General features: G+C 38.6%; 1 protein-coding gene across 1 annotated transcript; it reads right to left on the reverse strand.

The window, feature by feature from the left end:
* Positions 1-2,037: 2,037 nt before the first annotated feature.
* On the reverse strand, positions 2,038-2,788 carry LOC132063495 (uncharacterized). The gene is made up of 2 exons (XM_059456054.1): positions 2,570-2,788; positions 2,038-2,478 (listed from the first exon to the last, which is right to left on the reverse strand). The coding sequence occupies exons 1-2, from the start codon at positions 2,786-2,788 to the stop codon at positions 2,038-2,040; spliced, it is 660 nt and encodes a 219-aa protein (XP_059312037.1).
* Positions 2,789-22,716: the final 19,928 nt, after the last annotated feature.

Raw genomic sequence — 22,716 nt, forward strand, 5'->3', positions numbered from 1 at the left:
GTTAAAGAGATATAAAGGTATGTAAGGCTATCCCCCTTCTTTCAAAGGCATGATTCTCATATTGTGATTTCTTCCCTATATTCCCATGACCTTCTTACATCCCCAATGATGGAAGTTAAAGATCCTCAAGAGCTTTTTATGAGATAAAGAAGAGATATATCCTATGATAATGATGACGATAATGATGCTTTCATGAGCTTGATAATTCTATGTTGATGTTATTCCTTGTGGTTGCCTCACCTCATGATACTAGTTCATTCAAGGCGAGGCATAGTGGTGATGATGTTCCATAATATAATCGAAGGTTCCCGACCTTACGTCTCTCCGATGAAGTAATAGCTTTTATTTGAGCTCCCATGCATGCTTTAGTTTATGAATATGTAAGACTACACCGCGCACCGTACGGTTGGCGGCACATTTACGGTGAGCGTAGTGGTCGGCTTATGGATGATTAAACAGTGTCTATATGGCACGGGCAGCACCACTAGTGGGCGGCGTGAGATGGTTACCCCGGACGCGGGAGGACCGGACGCGAGCTAATGATGTTATTGACTCAGACAACATATGTATGTATGTGTGATATGTTTTAAAGGTAAAAGTGAGCATGCATGATTCCACCTCAAGAGAAAGCGATTCTGGTTATCTTTTCTTTTTATGCTTTCTATGTTTCCTTATTATGTTACTATATATGCCTTACATACTCAGTACATTGTTCGTACTGACGTCCTTTTCTTTATGGACGCTGTGTTCATGCCCACAGGTAGATAGGGAGATGGCGCAGACGCTTAGGAGCTTACTCAGCAGTTGTACAGGAGCACCCCACTACTCTGGAGGTGCATCCTATTGATATATTTTTTTGTGTATATATTTCGGGCATGGCGGGGTCCTGTCCCGTCCTTATGACTTCAGCATTACAGTTAGAGGCTCGTAGATACCTATGTATGGGTTGTAGATGCTATGTGACCCCTTCATTATAGATTTTGTACATCTTTTTTGCAGCCTTACGGGCCTATGCTTATATATGTTTTGGGAGATGTTTGGAAATTATTTCATGATAAGTTTGTGTTAAGAATGATGTATGCCGAGGTTGTGTATGATAGTCAGCAGGGTAGGCGGTGCTCGGTAGTCAGCTCCGGGTACCCGTCATGGCCCCTAATTGGGTCGTGACAAGAAGATCGTGAACTATGGGATATTATTATGGATAGTCCTAAAATTCCTACAACCACTGATGAAAGAAATAGATTCCCAAGAAGAGATCATTGCTAAAATATCAAAACAAGGAAGCTGTTGAATTGTGACATTGGACCTGATGAATGCAATAGAATATCTTCACGTAAAACTTCAAAAGAAGTGTGGGACACCTAACGAACCACAGATGAAGGAATAAGTCAGGTCAAAAAATCTAAGTTGCCTAATTAAACAGGCAATATAAGCCTTTCAAGATGAATGAAGGAGAATCCCTTCAAGAGATGTTCAATACCAGCCCTTTCTTTTAATCTATACTCCAAATTGAAAACTTCTCTCTTGTTAAATCCCTTTACCCCTTAGACACTAACTCTTCCAATGTTTTTTTATGTTCAATGCCTCCCTCTTCTTTATACAAAATCTCACTTCTATCATTCCTCATGTGATACAATAATGGATATGGAAAGACAAGGATTCAACAAGAAAAAGAAAAGGATAACCAGAAATCACAAAGGAAGACACTAATGGCAACTAAAGCTCTTTAATTAGCTCAAACCTCCAAATAGCATTCAACCAAAGCACCAATCTTTTAGGATGACCTCAAGGGAACTAATGTCCCAAGAAACCAATACTCTCAACAAGATTCAAAATCAAAGGCTTCAACAAGCTCTCAACTCTCAAAGAGTATAATAACATCAATATTCAAAGTAGTCTAAAAATATAGGGAAATGTTAAGTCTACTATTTATACTAGGATAATAAGAAAGACTAGCTAGCTATTATACCCTTAATGAAGTAAGGGCCTTGTTTGGTTGGTCTGCCTTTGGAATTGAAAGGATGAAGTGGCTTGTATTTAAGTATTAGCCTCTTTGTATGCATAGCCATATTCTTCACTCTTCTCCATTCCGTCCTCCCATGCAATCATCAACACTTGGAATCCCCGGGAAGGCTCAAGAGTGTACTCAAGTGTGTCCCTCTTCATGAACAACCTTCGCAATGCTTGAAGCTCACGAGCTTGGATCCTTGTGAAGGGCCTTGATGCAACTTGGATTGTATCATTCTCCCCCTCTTGAAAAGAATTTGTCCTTAAATTTAAGGGGTCACCATCATCCACGTCCATAGGTGAGAGATCACACGCGTTTAAGGTGTTATGAACTTGATATTCCGGAGGAAGGTCAATCTTGTATGAATTGTCATTGAGTAGCTCAAGAACCTCAAATGGACCATCTTCTCTAGGAATCAACTTGGTATTCCTTTTGTTGGGAAACCTTTCCTTGCGAAAATGTACCCAAACCTAATCACCCGGCTCAAGTAAAACTCTCTTGCGGCCTTTATTTGCTCTCTTAGTCGTCTCTTGATTCTTCTTCTCAAAGTAAAGCCCTCACCTTCTCATGCAACTTCTTCATGGACTCGGCCCTTTTGTTTCCATCTAAACTCAAAACAACATCTTGAAACAAAGGGGTGAGATCTAGAGGGGTTAGTGGGTTAAAACCATAAACAGCCTCAAATGGAGACATGCCAATAGTACTATGAATGACTCTATTATATGCAAATTGAACTAAAGAAAATTTATCCTCCCAAGATGTTAATTTTCCCTTAACCATGTCCCTAAGTATAAAACCCAAAGTCCTATCCACAACCTCGGTTTGACCATCGGTTTGTGGGTGACAAGAAGTAGAAAATAACAATATAGCCCCAAGTCGTCCTGTAACACCCTGAATTTTTTTAAACTAACTCTTGAATTTTCGATTTACCATATCTTGATACTAAGGGTATATTTTACTTCGCACTTCCTGAACGTGAATTTGATGATATTTGGAACTCGTTTGAAGTGTTATGGTGTAGTTATGTAAACTACTCCTACTATCATTACCTTAGTAAATTAAGAAATGGAATAGATATTTAATATTTTGTGTAGCCACCCTTTCATATTTATCCAAACATAAAAGTTGGGCAGCCACCTTTTCTTTCAATCCTTATCCAAGGAATATATAATACCTTTTGGGGCTCATATCTCTCCACCTCCCCAAATTTTGTTTTCTCTAGAAAAAGGAGACCCCAAAACTCCTCTCCTCTCATCAAGTTCTCCCACTAAATTTGGTTGAGCCACAAGCTACTCCACACTTTTGAGGTAAGTTTACCAAACCCGTTTTTGAACTGGACAGTTTCTAGTATTTGTAGCATATTTCCTTGTATAAAATTTCGTTTTAAGTGAGTCAAGATGATCTGGAAAGCTATTTCATAGATCTACAACTTTTGTTCAGGATCAAAAACCTAGTTTTGCTTATATTTACTCGAAAAGGGGTGATGAAGTACAGGGAAGGTTTTGCCCGGATTCTTTTTTACAAACCCTCCATGTACTACTGTTAGTATTTTGAGCATATATTTTTGTATGAAATTGATATTGGGGTGATTTAAATTTATATGGAACCCCAAGACGTATATCTACAACTTTCATTAAGACCATAAAGTCTATTTTTGCCGTTTACCCCTTTGGAATTAAGCCATAATAAAAGACAGTAGTACTGTCCAGAATTTCTATTTTGATAGTTCAAGGTGATTTTCACTGATATCATATTTAGTTTCGACGTACTAAAACCATTGAACTTAAATAGATATTTGATTGTGTATTTAAGGTATATATATACTTTTGTACAAGCTAAGGGAAATTGGCTAAGAAAGTCGACATATTTATTTGATCCTTGCTTTGGGGATTTATAACTTCTTGATGTTTGTTTGAGCTTTAGAAGCACTAAAGCTCCAAGATTTGCACCTAAACTTGAACTTTTCTTTCAATTTATTTTGTTTGAGATATTGTCAGAAGCTTGAATTTTGGTGAAATAGTATTTACTTTAAATTGTTGGCATATTGATTTTGTTGCTACTTTAATAGTTTACTTGCTTTGTTGGTTGGGAAGGAATATCTTGATACACTTCAATATGATAACGTTACCATTGAGGGTATAATTTTGTAATTGAGTTATGAGTATGTTAAAATCACATTGGTGTTATGTGAAGTATTTTCGTAAGACGACTTAATTCGCCCACACATACGGATTGCTTGAGCATTATTGCATTCTTGTCAGGACATTGTCCTTCTTGTGATAGTGACCTTGTCACTTATAATGACATACCTCATGGTATTGTTCGGATCTTGCCCATCTTGACTTTGGATTTACATTTCATCTTGACGATGGACTTTTGTCCATTTTCGAGTATGAGTGGAAAGCCACTTTCAACATGGCTCTTGATTCTCTTGGTTATTGGGTGACGACCCTTCTTGATTTCAGATCTTGCCCATCTTGACTTTGGATTTACATTTCGTCTTGATGATGGACTTTTGTCCATTTTCGAGTATGAGTGGAAAGCCACTTTCAACATGGCCCATGATTCTCTTGACTATTGGGTGACGACCCTTCTTGATTTGGGCTTTGGTCCTTCTTGTTATTTGACTATGCTTGATATGATGGCATGACGTATGCTTTCTCGGATTAGCTTGGGAAGCTTTCTTGACACTAGAGATATGAATATTGTTATTTTGAACTACTTCTTGGATTGATATTTGATTCTCTTGAATATAGTATATAGCTTACTTTGATAAGTCTATTCCTTGAATTTAGTTCTTGGACTCATTTTTGATACGTAGTTCACTATTAAATTAACTAATTGAATGACGTTTCATGAATTAGCTTCGAAAACTTTCTTGACACTTGGTATTTGAAATATTAGTATCTTGACCTATCTTATGGTTTGGTGGTTCTCTTGAAATGCAAATTGATTAAATACTTGATGATAAATCGGATAAGCTTATGTCTTGAATTGACTTCTTGCACTCATATTTGATACATAGCTCACTATTCAGTTAACTAATAGGTGGACCTTTTTGAATTAGCTTTGGAAGGCTTTTTGACATTAGAGATTTTGAATATTGATATATTGAACTATTTTATTATTTGATATTTGATTCTCTTGAAACAATTGTACCTTCATTGAATACTTGATGATGATTTTGATATGCTCATTTCTAGAATTTATTTTTGTACTCCTTACGTAACATACTTTTTTTTATATGAAATGTTAGTTAAGTTTATGTGCCACTAAGCTTTATGCTTAGCGATAGTTTGTTACTATCATAGGTGATGTTCCGAGGGAGACTAAAGGATGGCCATTTGAAGTAGACTATTTGGAAGCTTAAATGAAGATCACATTTGCATGAGCATGTTCATTTTGTATACTTTTGGGGACTTGTATGTGATCCATGTGATACACTTAGGGATGCACTTTTGAAACTTGTTCACATGGGCCTATTTCCGTTACTAAATTATTGCGAATATCTTATTAAATAAATTTCTTTTAAAAGTTGTAAGTATGAAATTTTCTTTTGTTTCGTAAGTGGCATCTTCCCAAAGGGGGTGCTACACGTCCCCACAATTACTTCCAAAAGTGGCTAAGGAACTTAGAGTCCCTATCACTCACTATGATTTTGGGAATACCAAGAATTTGACCATATTTTCAACAAATAAAGATGCAACATGAGACGCCTCATAACACTTATGACATGCAATAACATGATCCATCTGTGAAAAGCGGTCAACAATAACAAAAATACTATCTTTGCCCCTTTAGTCCTTGGCAATCCCAACACAAAATCCATAGAAATGTCATGCCAATGTCTTTGACGGGTGGGGAAAGGGGTATACAATCCATGAGGAAAAAGTCTAGACATAGTACGACGACACTCAATGCATTGACCACAAATTTTGGCAACATCCCAACGCATATTACGCCAATAAAATTGCTCCTCAAGAATCCCCATAGTTTTATCAATTCCAAAATGTCCCATTAATCCCCCATCATGTGCCTCCCTCACTAAAAGTTCCCTCTAAGAGCTCATGGCCACACATAATCGCTTGTTCTTGAACAAGAACTATCAAATTTCGAATAAGGATTAGAAGATCTATCCCTAAGCTCTCTTTCCCTTTCCCATTCTTAGCAATCTTGAATGATTTTTGCAAAGACGGGTCTTCGGGATACAATGCTTCAAGCTTTCAAAACCTATCAATTTGGAAGACAGAGTATTTATCAAAACATGTTTTCTAGACAAGGCATCTGTCACTACGTTGTCCTTCCCCTTTTTGTATTGAATTACTGTCACACCCCAAATCGGAGGGGTGAGACCGGCACCCGGTTCTTACTTACCGAGCACTCACGTACATTACTTACTACTCAACTCTAAGGAAACATATGGGCCGACTAGGCCATCACATGATACTTAAATAAAGAAGGAAGACTCTCCTGCAATCAGCAACCCAAGTAATGTGCATATATACATATATAGGAGTCAACAAGGCCACCATGGAAGTCTATACATCAGAGCACAAGGCCGACGAGGCCGTACACTCTACTAAACACAGGACATATGTCTACAAGCCTCTAGGAGTAACATGACTGTCAGAAGGTCGAGACAGGGCCCTGCCGTACCCATAATGCATACATGTACAAGAGTCACATGGCATACCAACTAACTATAGTAGCTCTGGAAAGAGTGGAGTGCGACAATCACGCTGAGCTGGGGCCACCTCTGGGTAGATCCATCTGTCTATCTATATGGACCTGCGGGCATGAAATGCAGCGTCCCAGCAATAGGTCGTTAGTACGGATAAATGCCACCAAGTATATAAGGCAAGAACATATAAGTAAAAGCAGAGAAAAACAAAGATAAGTGAAGGAGAAACAACCTTAAACTCGGAATGTCGCGGAGGGCGTATGACATGCATGCTTTAGTTTGAATAATATATATATATATATATATATATATATATATATATATATATATATATATATAAAGCCACACTATAGGGCTGCATCAACATCATAATCAAGCCGCTCTCGGGCTAATATCATCATAACGTACCCAAATGCGGTGGTGTGCACAATAGGTGCCGTGCCCGGCCGGGACTATAGCGTGGCTCGGTGTCAAAAAATAGATACATACGATATACATACATATATATATATACATACATAAATACATATATACATACATACATACATATATATATATATATATATATATATATATATATATATATATATATATATATATATATATATATATATATATATATAATGCATGATAGACACTAGAGGAAAATTATGAGTCGTTCGGAGTGACGTAAGGTCGGTAACCTCTGAGATACATTATGAAACTAGAGCATCAACATGTAACTCAATGGAAAGCTGGAGATCTTTTGAAACATGAATCACATAACACATTAAGTAATAAAGAACATGAACCTTTTGGCTAGTAGAATAGAGTTCCTTGTTATTGGAGGACGTTTACGTTAGTTTCGTTCGGTTCGTGCCTAGAGAAAGGAAGGGGAAAGCTTAAACATACCTTTGGACCGACCTTTCAACGATGATTGTGGAACTGATCTCCTCTACACAACAAAGGAAGATAGCACTAGAATCAACAAGGATGATGTCACGACCCGACTAGGGGCCATGATGGGTACCCGGAGTTAACTACCGAGCACCACTCATTTTACTAGTCATCATACTTATCCTGCATTCATTTTATTAATCTCTTACTTCTAATTGTAGGAGAAACCATCTTTACTTTCAAGCATATCTACATTTATATACATGAGCCCTTTGGCTATCAAAATGATATACAAGAAGACGTTATGATCATCATGTGTCATTAACTACCCACACACATGCATCTACGAGCCTCTACTAGAGTACTAGACATAAGGATGGGACAGGGCCCTGTCATGCCCAAATATGTGCACAAACTAATATATATCCAAAATAACACCTCCGGAAAGAATAGAGTGCTCCTGTAAGTCCACTAATCAACTCCTATGAATTTAGGGCACCTCTCTGTCTACCTGTGGGCATGAAACAGCGTCCAAAAAGAAAAGGACATCAGTACGAACATTGTACTGAGTATGTAAAGCATGAACAATAGTAGTGGATCGATGAAACAAAGAGACATCAAGTGAGGAACAACCTGTAACTGACTGTCACTTAAGATTTAAAAAATGCATGCTAACTTACTTCATAAACATCATCATATCATGTATGCATATATATAAGATGCCCGACCATATAGGTATGGTGTGATCATTATTAGCCCGCGTCCAAGCCTCCCGCGTCCAAGGTAAACATCTCATGCCGCCCACTGGTGGTGTCTGCCTATGCCATCTAAACATGGTGTATACGCTGCCTGCCTTAGCGGTGTCTGCCCGGCCATGTAGGGACGGTGTAATCTCATTTTCATATACTTATCATGAATCATGCATAAAGACTCGAAGACAAACTATAACTATATCGGGGTGACGTAAGGTCGTGAACCCCCGATTCCATTATGGAGCATTCATAAGCATTCTGCCTCACCTTGAAGGAACTAGCATTATTAGGTGAGTGTTCACAATGAACAACATCAAAGGATCGTAATTAGGATCATTAGCTTCATAGAAATACCATATCATGAACTTTAGAATCTTTAGACTTAGGCTCATCATTATCATTATCATACTCGTAACGTGTCTCTTTTTGTTATCTCATGGGAAGCTCTTTATGAACATAAACTCATAATTTTCTGGAATGTAAGAAGGTCATGGGGAGAGAGGGGAATTCATGCCATAGGAATCATGCCTTAGAAGGAAGGGACTAGCCTTACATACCTTTTCATTTAGCTACTCTATCGCTTGAACGTTCCCCTCCAATATTCACGTTTCTACCTTCAAAAGAGTTCATACTAATATTAGATAATGGATAACATAAGCATGCTTGAACTAAAGCTAGAGAAAATTGGGCATCGTCTCCTTTATTTATACAACTTTCTCCACATCGTATAACAAATCCCAAACGTCAATAATAACATTTATCATATCATAATCAACAATATTTATCAACCACACATTATTCAATTCACCTACTTCCATTTCAAGGGCCTCCACAACCATGGTCATAATATAACATTACCTTCGTCCTCATATAATGCTTCTTCCGTACTCTTAATATCATTTATAACATGACTATACTCGTAGCATATGAAGAATCATGATTCATACTAAGCTACTACTCAACAATGTCACTATTCTCATATTTGTAACCCATTTTCTATTTTCTTCCACAATCCAAGTCTTTCAACCCCTCAATATTCTAAATAACATGAATTGATCATAAAACTTACCTTTGATTGAGTAGGAATGGGTTTTGGATAGAAATACTCCACTTGGAGAAAAACCCTAGCTTCAATCCAAGTGATTTCTTGACTTCAAGCGACCCTCAATAGCTTACTTACACTTGCTTTCCTTGGTTTGATAAAGTTGATCCTTGATTAGTCTTAGATTCTTGTAAAAGAGGTGTGTAGAATATTCTAAAGAGTTGGAGAGAAGTGGAGAAGTGGGGAAATAAAAATAATGATTTGGGGTCTCACTTATATAACTTAAAAATTTGACCCGCCGGGAAAATATACGGACACTTATACGGTCCGTATAAGTGACCGTGAAATCACCCCAACAATAATTCATTTCTGTAACCATTATACGGCACATTATACGGTCCGTATAATTTTATACGGTCCATATAAGTGACCGTATAATCCCATCAGTGATGGACCTTCACTGTAACGGTTATACGGACCATTATACGGACCGTATAAATGGTCGCATAATCCATTTTCCTCCGATCTTGATCTCGTCGACTCGTTTGATCTCCAATCCTTATGGAACCTTCTTAACACTTGTTTAACACTTCATTAACAATCTAAGGGGCGTTATAACCCTTCTTTGAGACATCATTAAGTCAACATTAACTCGGTACTTGGCAAATCCTTTCCGATACACAACGTATACCTCGCCTTTCTTGACGAACTTCCTTCTCTTGCGTCAAACGTCTTTGAAATCTTAATTAGAACCATTAAATTCTACTTCTTACTTGTAGGAACATCGTATACTTCTTACCCTGTGTTAGTATAACTATCATACGACGACATGAATTTTTCTGAAGTGTAACAGATGAAATGCAACAACTAGCCAACGAGCGGCAAGCTCGCTTTACAATAGTTCTACGACATTTCTCCCCGCCTTTCTTCAATACAAACTCCATAACATCAGCAACTACACACATACACAATCATTAACACTAGAGTAGGATCTCAACATCCCAAGAAAACCCAACAATAGTCTACATCAACTTTAAATAATTGAACTCGCGGCTTCCGAACACTGTCCCGTGAGTTCTTAACAAATACTTACCTTAGATGTTCATACAAATTTGTTGAAGGTTGTAGACGACGAATCGTACCTTTGTCGCCCTCTTTATAGTTTCTCGTCCTTAATTCACCAGGAAGTAATCCCCGACTTGCTAGGATTCGCAAGAAATTAGTGCTTGTATGTCATGAAAATTTTTCGTTGTTGAAAGCTTCCTTGAAGCTATATTCTAGCTTATTTTGGTGTTGTTTCCTTTTTGTACTAACAAGATGAATGACCTGGTGTATATGTATATAGTTCCACTCCTTGGTATAATTATCCTCAAATTAAAGTACCGAATCACCCCTTTGAAACGCCCACATGTCCAACCCTTAATTTGAGTGTATTCTGTTCACTTATGTGTCTACTAGTCGGATAGTTATTAGCTTCTTTACTCTAGAGAAGTTTGTTGGATTTTTTGTCACGCCCCAAATCTGGAGGGCCGCGATCGGTACCCGGTAAGTACCTGGACCGGGCGAACCAACATTTAAACTTACATTTAGCTAAGAACATAGATAAGCCTAGAGTGGCCACCTGCACTCAGAAAAATCCCAACACAGATATATACATATAACTCTCTGCGGTCTGGCCGCCTCCTCAAGAAACAAAACATAACTGTATGCGGTCCGGCCGCCTCATGGAATATATGCAAAACTACTCAAACCACTGTACGAGCCGAAACGTCTCTCCTAAGTAACTATGCATCAAAGGATGGGCCACAGGGCCACAGACTGACTGACTGTACTGTACATATGTCTACAAGTTCTAAAGAAGCATAACTGAGTCATGGCAGGACAGGGCTCCAGCTCACCCGTCGTCCATAAATGCAAAAGAAAGACTCCACATAGACCTGGCAACTCCGAACAAAAGGGAGCTCACCACCAGCGGATGTCAAGTACTGTCTACTGAGGAGTTCTGTCAATCTGTCGATCTATTCCTGCAGATATGAATGCAGCGCCCCCAGCAAAAGGGACGTCAATACGAAAAATGTACTGAGTATGCAGGGTAGAAGAGTAACATACACATAGGAGTCATGAATGAAATCTGAAAATCATAAGCTAAAAGATCGACCGAATACACACACAGTATGTCTGACTATCTGAACATACCTGTATGAATGCATCTGCTTACTGAAAATACCTCTGAGGGCGTATGATATGCATAGGTCATAGTACCGAGGAACGTACGGCCCGATCCATATCCCATATAGGCCCCCTTCGGGCATAATAACATAATGGCCCCTTCGGGCATAATAGCATAATGGCCCCTTCGGGAATCATAATCATCATCATTGTGCACCAGCAGTTCAGGTGGTAATGCGTATATAACGCCTTGCTTTTTGCCCATACCCCATATATATATATATATATAATATACGCGTATATAACGCCTTCTGGTCACGGGTCAATATGCATATATGTAAATGCATGCAATACATAAATGTGGACTAATATTATCATAATACAAACTCAGGACCCATGAACAGAAGGAACAATCATAACAAAGGGGTACAGGATCATCAAGAACGGGTATACTCCTAATACTTCTAAGAGTAGAGTAATATGGAGACTCGAGTATTCATTGTCCGCTGATATCATAGGATCATGCCAAAAAGAAAGAAAGGGAAAGCCTTAACATACCTGGAAGCTTACTTCTTGACTTTTCTAACTTACTTTGTGTCTTGCAATCTACATAAGATTATTCGTAGTCTCATAATCTACATATAAAACCATTCATACTATTGTTAGGCTCATTATCATATGTTTGTCTTAAGCCCTCAAATTAAATCCTCTTAAAATTTGCCGAAATTTGGGCAGTATCTCCCCCGTTTATAGCCCTAGCCCGCAATCACAATACCAACAAAACAACAACAACAACAACAACAACAACAACAACAACGCTAACATCAACAACATCATCATCAATACCAAAATATACTCAATAAAACATCCCACACGATGTTTACCCAATTTCTCAACCAATCAATCGACTTTACGAAGCTTTAACAACTAAATCTCCTTGATACAATTCGTAATATCAATAATAAGGAATATCCTTACCTCAATCAAGGTTGGAAGAACTTGAAATCTTATTTAGCTTCAATAGGCTCCTTTGATCCGTCAAGATTTGATGTATAAAACAGGAACTACAAAACTCTCTACGCTTCCCGAGCCTCGAATGTAGTCCCGTTACTTTAATCCGCTAAAAAAATGATCCTTTAATGTTTCTTGGGTATCTTAGGAGCTTTTTGGTGGAGAGGAGTGGAGAAAATGAAGCCAAAGAACATATTTTGGTCTTAAATAGGAGCTCAAGGTCGGTACTGTAGCAAGTCGGTTACTGTAGCACGCGGTTTTGCTCTGTCAGCCTAACTTGTAACGTCCATAATTCTCTACTTCGATGTCGTAGCGACGAGCGGTTTGTTACATTGGAAACTACACTCAACGAACTTCATTTTAGGCTTTTGTTACACCTCAAAACTCCTCATACTCTAAAAGATATTCCTTCCCCAAGTTAGACCAGAATTATCGTACGAAACCTTGCCCATCTTTTCTCCAAAGTCATACTACTCAATTTCTTCTACTCATTTCCTTATAGGATCTTTCGGTATTCCTTATATACATCTTTTACTCATAAAATATACTTAATAATTCTTCGCTTCATGTATTCCAAATTTGTTTTACTTAGCCATAGCTCGACATACTTATGCTTGAATTTAACAAGTGCTTCTTCAGAAGTATGGGATATAACATTTTTGTGGGACTAATCTGACCTTATGGGCCCACTAAATAAAGTAATGTGATTATGCATAAGAACTGAATTGGTTCAGCACCTATTTACGTGGTGCAATGTATCACCGCAACTATTTCTCTTCTTCTCTTAATTAAAACCAAAGTTACTCTCTTTCATTTTTAACACACTTCATGTACTCATTATCATATACTCATTATCATGATCATGTGTTATAGCACTACTCCATAGCCTCTTTTGGCACTCATAAAATATTATTTCCAATCATCGTCATCACACTTTTAATTCCTAAATCATTTCGGGACTTCATCCGTTTATATACTAAGCTTTTGATCTACATACATGAACATGACCTTATTCTTGCGGATTCGGGTAAATTTTCTCATTTTGGGCGGTTCTATTCCTAGTCTGAAAATGCAGGGTATTATAGCTTGGACCGTATTTTATTCAAAATAGATGTCGAACCTCGACGAACTTTATTAACTTCGATTCGTTTAACTTCTAATCCTTACGACATATCTGTACTATCATTTTAACCACTTATAAGCTAGGAATAACCTAGTCTACTTATCTCATCTAACTTGCACACTTTCTAACATACAAAAACACAGGATGTAACATCCTCCCCATTTAGGAACATTCATCTTCAAATGTAGAGGTGTATATGAAAGAAACTAACTTTTGAAGGAATTTCAAAAATTTCGACAGAGTTTCCCCTATAAACAGGACTATGCAACACTTGTCAAATAGCCAGAAAGTAACATACTCGCATCACAGGGCCATATAACCTAACATGATATACCATTGGGCCCTATACAACCATGAAATATCAAGTGACTCCACCTCTGGCAATGCTATAACGCCTCAATTTTGAGTATCACCCATCTGTCTGAATAAGTATGGATGCTTGGACTTTATTTCGTCCTCGGCTTCCCACGTCAATTATTCCACATTCTTATACCTCTATAATACTTTTACGGAAGCTACTTCTTTGGTCCTCAACTTGTGGGATCTAGAATTGCAACTGAAACTTCTTCGTAAGACAAGTCTTTTGTAATTTGGACATTATCAATAGCCGTTGTCTTGCGTCGCCAGTTACCCATTCTGAGTCGTAGTACATTGATATTTCCAAGTTAAGGTGTCGGGTACAATGTTAGCGCCTTCCTGAGTTGTACATAGGCCCCCTTTCAACATCTTCCATCCTCATAAGTCCTCTTGCTTGACTTAGATTCGGCTTTCTCTGTTCGGGAAGTATTGGAGACTTTTATGATAGTAAGCATGTATATCTACCTGGGTTCTATATATAAGATATCTTGCCGTGTAGTATTAGAAGAGTCCATCTCTTGTCATAAACAAAGGGGCATTCCCCTACATTTTCTGGAAACGTCTACACTGAGGTCGAGATTGTATTGCAGTTAAGGCTTCAATTGATTATCCATAGTGCTAGCTTGACTGTTTTCCTCTAACCTCTCCGACATTACACAAATCATCTCGACCCTCGACGAGACCAAAACATATATGTGGAAAGCTTCATAGCATATCTTACTGCGCTTACTATTGTCGTAGAATGTTTAGAAGTCACGCTTGGAAAAGACATATAATCTCATCTTCGAAACTGGTCACGATTTAATGTGAAAGGAGTCTATTTTAAATTATGAATTGTATGAATTCGGGAGAAGAAAAGATTCTAACGTGAAGTATAATAATCGGGTATAGGTGTGGCCCAAATGCATCAAAACTGAGTAGAACCTTCCTGATGCATATACCGTAGAGTACTCGAAATGGAATTCCTGGGATGTCGCGTTATTTTGAGTCTTAGTACTTTACCATACCATCTTTCCCCCTTAAGGAGGTCACTAACATCTGATGCTCGAGCACTTCATTCCCTTAGTCCAATCGTTCTTTCCACACCTCTCGCCGTGCACCTCAACAACCTAAATTTCCCTTAAGGTCCTTTTCTCTTTACTGGAGATAACCAAGTCATTTACATAAATGGAGGGCCATACACTCATAACCGAAACACCCCCCACCCCGATAACCTCAGCTTGCCCCTCTCACTCGTCCCAAGGAACTTCCTCAAATATTGATCTCCTATCGCTTACCCTCTTGCTGCCTAAGTATTCACCTTTCTATTTTCTACAGTATACAATTATTACAGAATCCTTCAAGCATCTAACTCGTATTCAATTTACCTCACGTTGTAACCAAGTATTGGTACTAGTGCCTAGGAGGGTAGATCAGTCTTCTAATGGATTTTATTGAAGTCGTTCAATTCACTTCTCGAAATGAAGTTATAGTCTTATGACTTATACCTCTTTACAACTTCAACGCTTGTCTTCCCTTAACTTTTTCTTTTACTTGACTACGATCCTTGTCACACTACCATACTTCGGCTTATGACTCTTATTCATCTTTCATTCGACTCTTGATGCTTCATTCATTCTCTACTAATATCTTGTTTACATAGCAATTCCTCATTCTATTCCGGATAATTCTAGCAAAACATTACCTTGCTTTTAACATCCCCTTTTCTTCCAACCTTACTCTGTTACACCCCGTAGTTCTATACATTGAAATTCGTAAGTGTCGGTCGCCCCAAGTGTGGATTTTGGAGTTACTTTCAAGGGAATGTATGGTTGCATGCGTTTAATTTGTGGTCATGAAGATTTAGTTCGGGTAATAAGCCACGAGAGGATTGGAAAGCAGGTGAATCTCGAAAACTAGGTTTAATGGTCCGACTTGGAGAAAGGATATCCTTTGGAACGTGATGAGTTTTGAGACAGAGCAAAGCTAGAGTGAAGTTCATGAAGTACAGTTTCCAACGCAATAAACCGCTCCTCAATAGGATATTGGGGTAAGGAGATATAGACGTTACAAGTTGGGATGGAAGGCCAGGAAAATAGCCTGCGCGGACGCGCCAGGGAGTGGCGCGAAAGCGCAGAAGGCCAAGGGCCAACACAGTGCGAACGCGCCACCACGGGGCGCGAACGTGCTGAGCAATTTTGAGCCCGGGTTAGGGATGAAGTTTATATTATAAGAGTGTAATAATAATATACATATGACATTTGGAGACCGTATGGTGTAAATCAGTTAGTACGTTACTTGATGAGTGGCCCTCGTAACCGTAAGTAAGGTGAGGCCCACATGTCGGGGTTTTATAAAGGACATATGAAAATTTATATGAGTAGTACATGGAAAGTTGAGCAAGTCTTAAGAAGGACTCTTAAGCCAAATATGGGCATAAGCCCTCCAAAAGGATGATTTAAGGATACGTTTTCGGGTGATCTGATTTGGAGGGGCCAAAATGCTATTATAAGTTTGGAATTTGGAAACACACCAAAAATAAAAGTTGTAGATAATTGAAATAGATTTCCAACCATAGGTCTTGGGACCTTATACGATATTGGATCAAGAGGTATGACCTTTTTACTGAACGAACGTGCAAGCAGAAAAAATAAGCCTGTGCGAACGCGCCTAAAGGTGGCGCGAACGCGCAGAGCAAAACTTAGGTCGGTCCAGGCAGTCTCTGGAACCTTATATAAGGGGGTGTACCCCCTGTTAATTCATCCAAATGCACCAAATACTCCCCCAAACTTCTGGAAACCTCTCCCCACTCCCATACACCAAGTTTTACTGCGAATTAAGTAAAATGCCTGGATTTAGGCCCGGACAGCGTATAGTTGCGGTTATAAAATCGTATTGCGGTGAGCCTTGGCAAGAACTCAATATGGAAAGTAAAGATATTGTGGTTCTAGCGGGTGAAAGGTATGAATATTTCCTTATTAACATCGAATTAAGCTTATTTACGGAGGAAAAGTTATTAAATGATCGTATAATGTATTTATGGGTTGAGAAATTGGACAAAACATCATGTGGGATGGTTATGGAATATATTGGTAGGGATAATAGTGTTGTTGATGTTGGTATTGATGTTGTTGTTGATTGGTTGCTAGATTCTGATTTCGGGCTAGGCATATAAACAGGGGAGATGCTGCCCGAATTTCGACAGATTCTAAATGGATTTAAATTGAAGGCTTAAGACAAGTGTATGATGGTGAGCCTAACAATAGTATGAATGGTTTCATATGTATATTTCAAGACAGGAGGTAGGTTGGAAAGTCGAGAAGCGAGCTTTCAGGTATGTTAAGGTTAAACCTTTCTTTCAAAGGCATGATTCCTATGTTTTGATTCCATACATGACATCCATAATATTTTTACTCCTAGAAATGCCAGAAGTCTATAATTTCTGAAGAATCTTATGATGACTCCAATCCTAAAGATTTCTAAGTCCAAGGTTCTAGATGATTTCATGACGTGACTGAGCGTGCTAGATAATTCTGGATTATATTTAAAATATGTGGCCTTAGCTTATGTCTGAGCGCGCTACACAATATGTGGCCTCAGCTTATGTCTGAGCGTGCTATATAACATATGACCTCAGCTTATGTCTGAGCGTGCTACATAACATGTGGCCTCAGCTTATGTCTGAGCGTGCTACATAATTCTTGATTATATTCAGGATATGTGGCCTCAGCTTATGTTATGGATCATTCAAAGTGAGACACGATAGTGGTGATGATTATGGTAGTGATGAAGATCCTTATTAGTGGAACGAACTCAGCAAATAAACGGATTTCAAAGACTCTATTCCTAGACAGTGTAGGGATATTCGTATCTTTGACCTCTTAAATCCCGAAGGGGGCACCCATAAGTAGTGCGATTTCATAATGTTGTCTAATTCCGGAAGGGTAAATTCATAAGGTATTTCTCTTACCTATGCATTTTACATTTAATTTTTGAGTCTCGAAGGAGACAAATGAAAAGGGGAGGAAGTTCCCATTTTGAAAAAGAAAGGGAAGAAGTTCCCGTTTTGAACTAAAAGTTGCTCCGAAGGGAGTCTTTTGATGGTTTCCAAAGATTTTCATGCATTTTCATATTTACATACATGCACGACATCATTTCATGGGGAAGGGGAAAGGGCTAAGGCATTATATACGCAAACCACCTGATCAGCTAGTAGACGATGATATGATGCCCGAAGGGGCCATTATGCTATTATGCCCGAAGGAGCTGCGAGCAGGGTGAAGGCATGCATTATATATATATACACACACACACATACATACTCATGCTGCATCAAAAGTTCATATGCATACATGTTTATCAGAGTTGATTACAGGTACAGATTGAGTCTGTTACTATTTTATCATCCGAGTCGAGATATATTGTTTCAGTTCTGCCTTACATACTCAGTACATTATTCGTACTGACGTCCCTTTGCCTGGGGGGGTTGCGTTTCATGCCACGCAGGTGTATACAGATGAGTAGAAGACATTGGCTATAGGATGTTCCCAGGCTATCAGCTGGATTGGTGAGCTCTATCCCAGTTCGGAGTGTTGCCGAGTCAAAGTACTTATGTTATAGTATCTCGTGTATGCTAGAGACTTTTACAGATAGTGTCCTGTGGATTGTGCGTGGGGATGTCGACAGTGGTGTAAAGAGACCATATAGGTCGATGTGTTTCTATGCTTTATTTTTAAAGATTTTATTGTGACTAAAGGTTTTCTTTGAATTAACGATAAGGGAGAAGTCCCTGATTTGACGAAAGAGTTTTATTGAAAAGTTTTTTTTTTACCTGACGGAAGCGTCATTTCGTAGATTAAAGGTTCACAAAGTTGTGACTCCTGGATAGAATAGTAGCATGGCACTCAACCTAGTAGGGTCTTGGGTGTCAGTCGCGGCCACCGGTTTGGGTCGTGACATACTCTCTGGTTGTTCACTACCCCTTCCTCACTAAAGGCATGGTTACTAAGGTGAACATTTATCTTATCTACAAAGATTCATATACCTAATCCCGAATCTTCTAAGCACTCGAGAAGTCATATCATACTATGCAACTCCAGGGTTCATCACATATACATTGCATAATGAAGAACTACTGACATGGTCACAATGCTATTTAGTAATTCCACCAATTTCTAACAATCTATACGTTCTAATCATAAGCTTTGCCCTTGCTAGGTCCTGGGGGTTTTACCCTTTCCCGTAACTAAGTCTGTCGGTGCCTAGGAATCATAGGCTCGGGAAGGTGCTACTAGCAATTCTACCGTTGCTTATGAAAGTGAGATAATAACACTTGTACCCTCTGTCTTAATTCGGGGCTACCTTTCAATCTCCTCTGTTCTAAGTGCCTCACATCCTGTCACTTTCATTTTTTCACATTTAAATCTCGTATTTCAGGATCTGAACTTTCACAACCTCCTTCCCACCTGGTAAGATTGCCATTCACACCTTAGGGATCTAACATATTTCTCACATATCTGATACACTCATGAGCTTGATAAAGACCCAGTATTTTCGGTAACACAAAACGGGATATGGGTTAGGAATCGAATTTTTACGACTCAGCTCTATCGCACGATCTGGAATAAGAAAGAAAAGTGAAATTCTTAAATGCCTTATAGCCTCATAAACAAGACTCTACTAGACAAGTGTGGTGCACTACACACCCATAAACAAGACTCTACTAGACACGGCTTGTAGACATCCCTAGGATAGACCTGCTCTGATACCAAGTTTGTCACACCCCAAACCGAAGGAGTGAGACCGGCACCCGATTCTTACTTACCGAGCACCAACATACATTACTTACTGCTCAACTCCAAGCAAACATATGGGCTGACTAGGCCGTCACATGATTGTCAAATGAAGAGGGAAGACTCTCCCCGCAATCAAGAACCCAAGGAATGTGCATATATACATATATAGGGGCTGACGAGGCCACCATAGAAGTCTATACATCAGAACACAAGGCCGATGAGGCCGCACACACTACTAAACACAGGACATATGTCTACAAGCCTCTAAGAGTAACATGATTGTCAGAAGGTCGAGACAGGGCCCCGCCATACCCATAATACATACATGTACAAGAGTCACATGGCATACCAACTAACTATAGTAGCTCTAGAAAGAGTGGAGTGCGACAATCACACTGAGTTGGGGCCACCTACCGGGAAGATCCATGCGTCTGTCTATCTGGACCTACGGGCATGAAACGCAGCGGCCCAACAATAGGACGTCAGTACGGATAAATGTACCGAGTATATAAGGAAAGAACATTTAAGTAAAAGCAGCGCAAAATAAAGATAAGTGAGGGAGAAACCACTTAAACTCGGAATGTCGCGGAGGGGGTATGACATGCATGCTTTAGTTTAAAAAAACATATATATATATATATATATATATATATATATATATATATATATATATATATATATATATAAGCACGCTATAGGGCTGCATCATCATAATCATTAAGCCGCTCTCAGGGGCTGATATCATCATAACGTACCCAACTGTAGTGGTGTGCACTATTGGTGCTATACCGGCCGACTATAGCGTGGCTACGTGTCATAAAACAAATACAAACATACATACATATATGTATGTGTGTGTGTGTGTGTATATATATATGTATATATGTATAATGCATGATAGTGTCACAACCCACTTTAGAATCACGCGGGCACCTACCTTTCCCTTCTCGGTAGGCAAACCCTTAATTACATAACACATCATTAAATAAAGACAATTGAGGGTTCAACTACCGAGAAGGGAAAGGTAAAGCATACATACGAACCGAATATAGCGTGGCTACGTGTCATAAAACTAATACATACATGCATATATATATATATATATATATATATATATATATATATATATATATATATGTGTGTGTGTGTGTGTGTGTGTGTGTGTGTGTGTGTGTGTGTGTATAATGCATGATAGTGTCACGACCCAATTTAGGATCGCGCGCGCACCTACCTTTCCTTTCTCGGTAGGCGAACCCTCAATTAAATAACACTTCATTAGATAAAGCAATTGGTTGAATCCATTAGATATATAAGAATAACAGCGAAAATCAATTTATTTAATAACTCAAGATTAAAAACGATTACAACAGTTAGATAATTACAGACTCTTCCGACTTCCCACGACCTGGTCTAGACTAGTACAAGAGCGACTATATAATCCAGAATGGTATCAGTGTAATCAACACGTACTGAGTAAGTATCATAGGCCGATATATAATGGTTAGAAACACATATTAGTAAAAGAATTCACAAATAGGCATGATAAGTAACTAAAGCAAGTCATACATCTATCCACCGTCCATTACAACATCAAGACCCTTGAATCATTAACTTTCCTCCAATAACCACAAGTCAATTTCACAACAATCTCACAAAATAAAATACCATTATACCATTCGCTCTTAGTTTAGGAGTCTACTCATCATTAAGGTATTCCTTATCCTACATCCTTTTGTAAGCCAAACATGTACTGATCTTACGAATGATCTATGAGATAAATTAACAAGTATAAGGCAACCATATTCGGCAACAAGCACACGTCATTGCCTAAGTAGAGCATCTAAACCCAATTGTACCAAGTCTCAATATGACCAATCCGAAACGAACATCACAATAGAACACCAAGTCACACAATATAAACCATGATGCAATGCAATACAATAATGTATGATTGCAGATGTAATGCAATGCCATGTTGTGTACACATGTACTCCGGATGAAAATATCGATATCTCGGTAGCACAACTCAAGGTGACTCGCGAAGTCTAAGTGCCACTTATTCGGAATCTTTGCCTAACAGACAGACGAGATCCCGGATCTTTGCTCGGGGGGGGGGGGGGGGGGTTCTCACGGGCACCACCCTGGGGGACCTGCGGAGTCCATGCACTCACTCAATCCATGATTCCGGAACTATCATCGGATATCAGACTCTCACGTCATTCTCATTTTAAAACCTAGCCCAGCTCATCACAGTGTTTCGTCATGTACCAACGGTGTCTTAACAATATATCATGAAGAATGAGAGTGCGTGCAATACATGTATCAACATCAATAATCATGCTCAATATCATAAATACCAACAAAGCGGTACGCCAACAATGTATTAGAGTCACAAGCACCAACATGGGTACGCCTGCAATATCATCAAATACTACTCAAGTCATACAAAAATCTATCCTCGTAGCAATCATCAAATTAAGGTACCACCATATCACAAACAAGATGTAACCATGGTTTCCAATACCTATTAACACACGTGGCCTCAAGCTAACACAATATATCAATCAAGTCTCAATACATTATTACCACTTTCCCTTAATCAGCCTATTAGCTTAGAACAAGTAAATTCACCTTCTACTCACAAGTCATTCGTCACAACTCAGTTTAGAACTCAATCACAATCGTTAGTACATTTTATCCTTCAATTTATCAACTAGATTCACTATTAATAGCATAACACAATTAATCACATATTACAGAAATTCTCTGTTATAGCCCGTATTTCATACGTTCGGATATTGCGAGAAAGTGGTGAGAAGTTAAGGACAAGACTGGGTTCCAAAATTATTTTAATGTACAAGTTGGTTTTGAATACTACTTATGACTATTATTAGTATGGAAATATTGTGAAAGGTTAAGGGCA

Source organism: Lycium ferocissimum, chromosome 1 (assembly GCF_029784015.1).
Source record: "Lycium ferocissimum isolate CSIRO_LF1 chromosome 1, AGI_CSIRO_Lferr_CH_V1, whole genome shotgun sequence".
Classification (NCBI taxonomy): Eukaryota; Viridiplantae; Streptophyta; class Magnoliopsida; order Solanales; family Solanaceae; genus Lycium; species Lycium ferocissimum.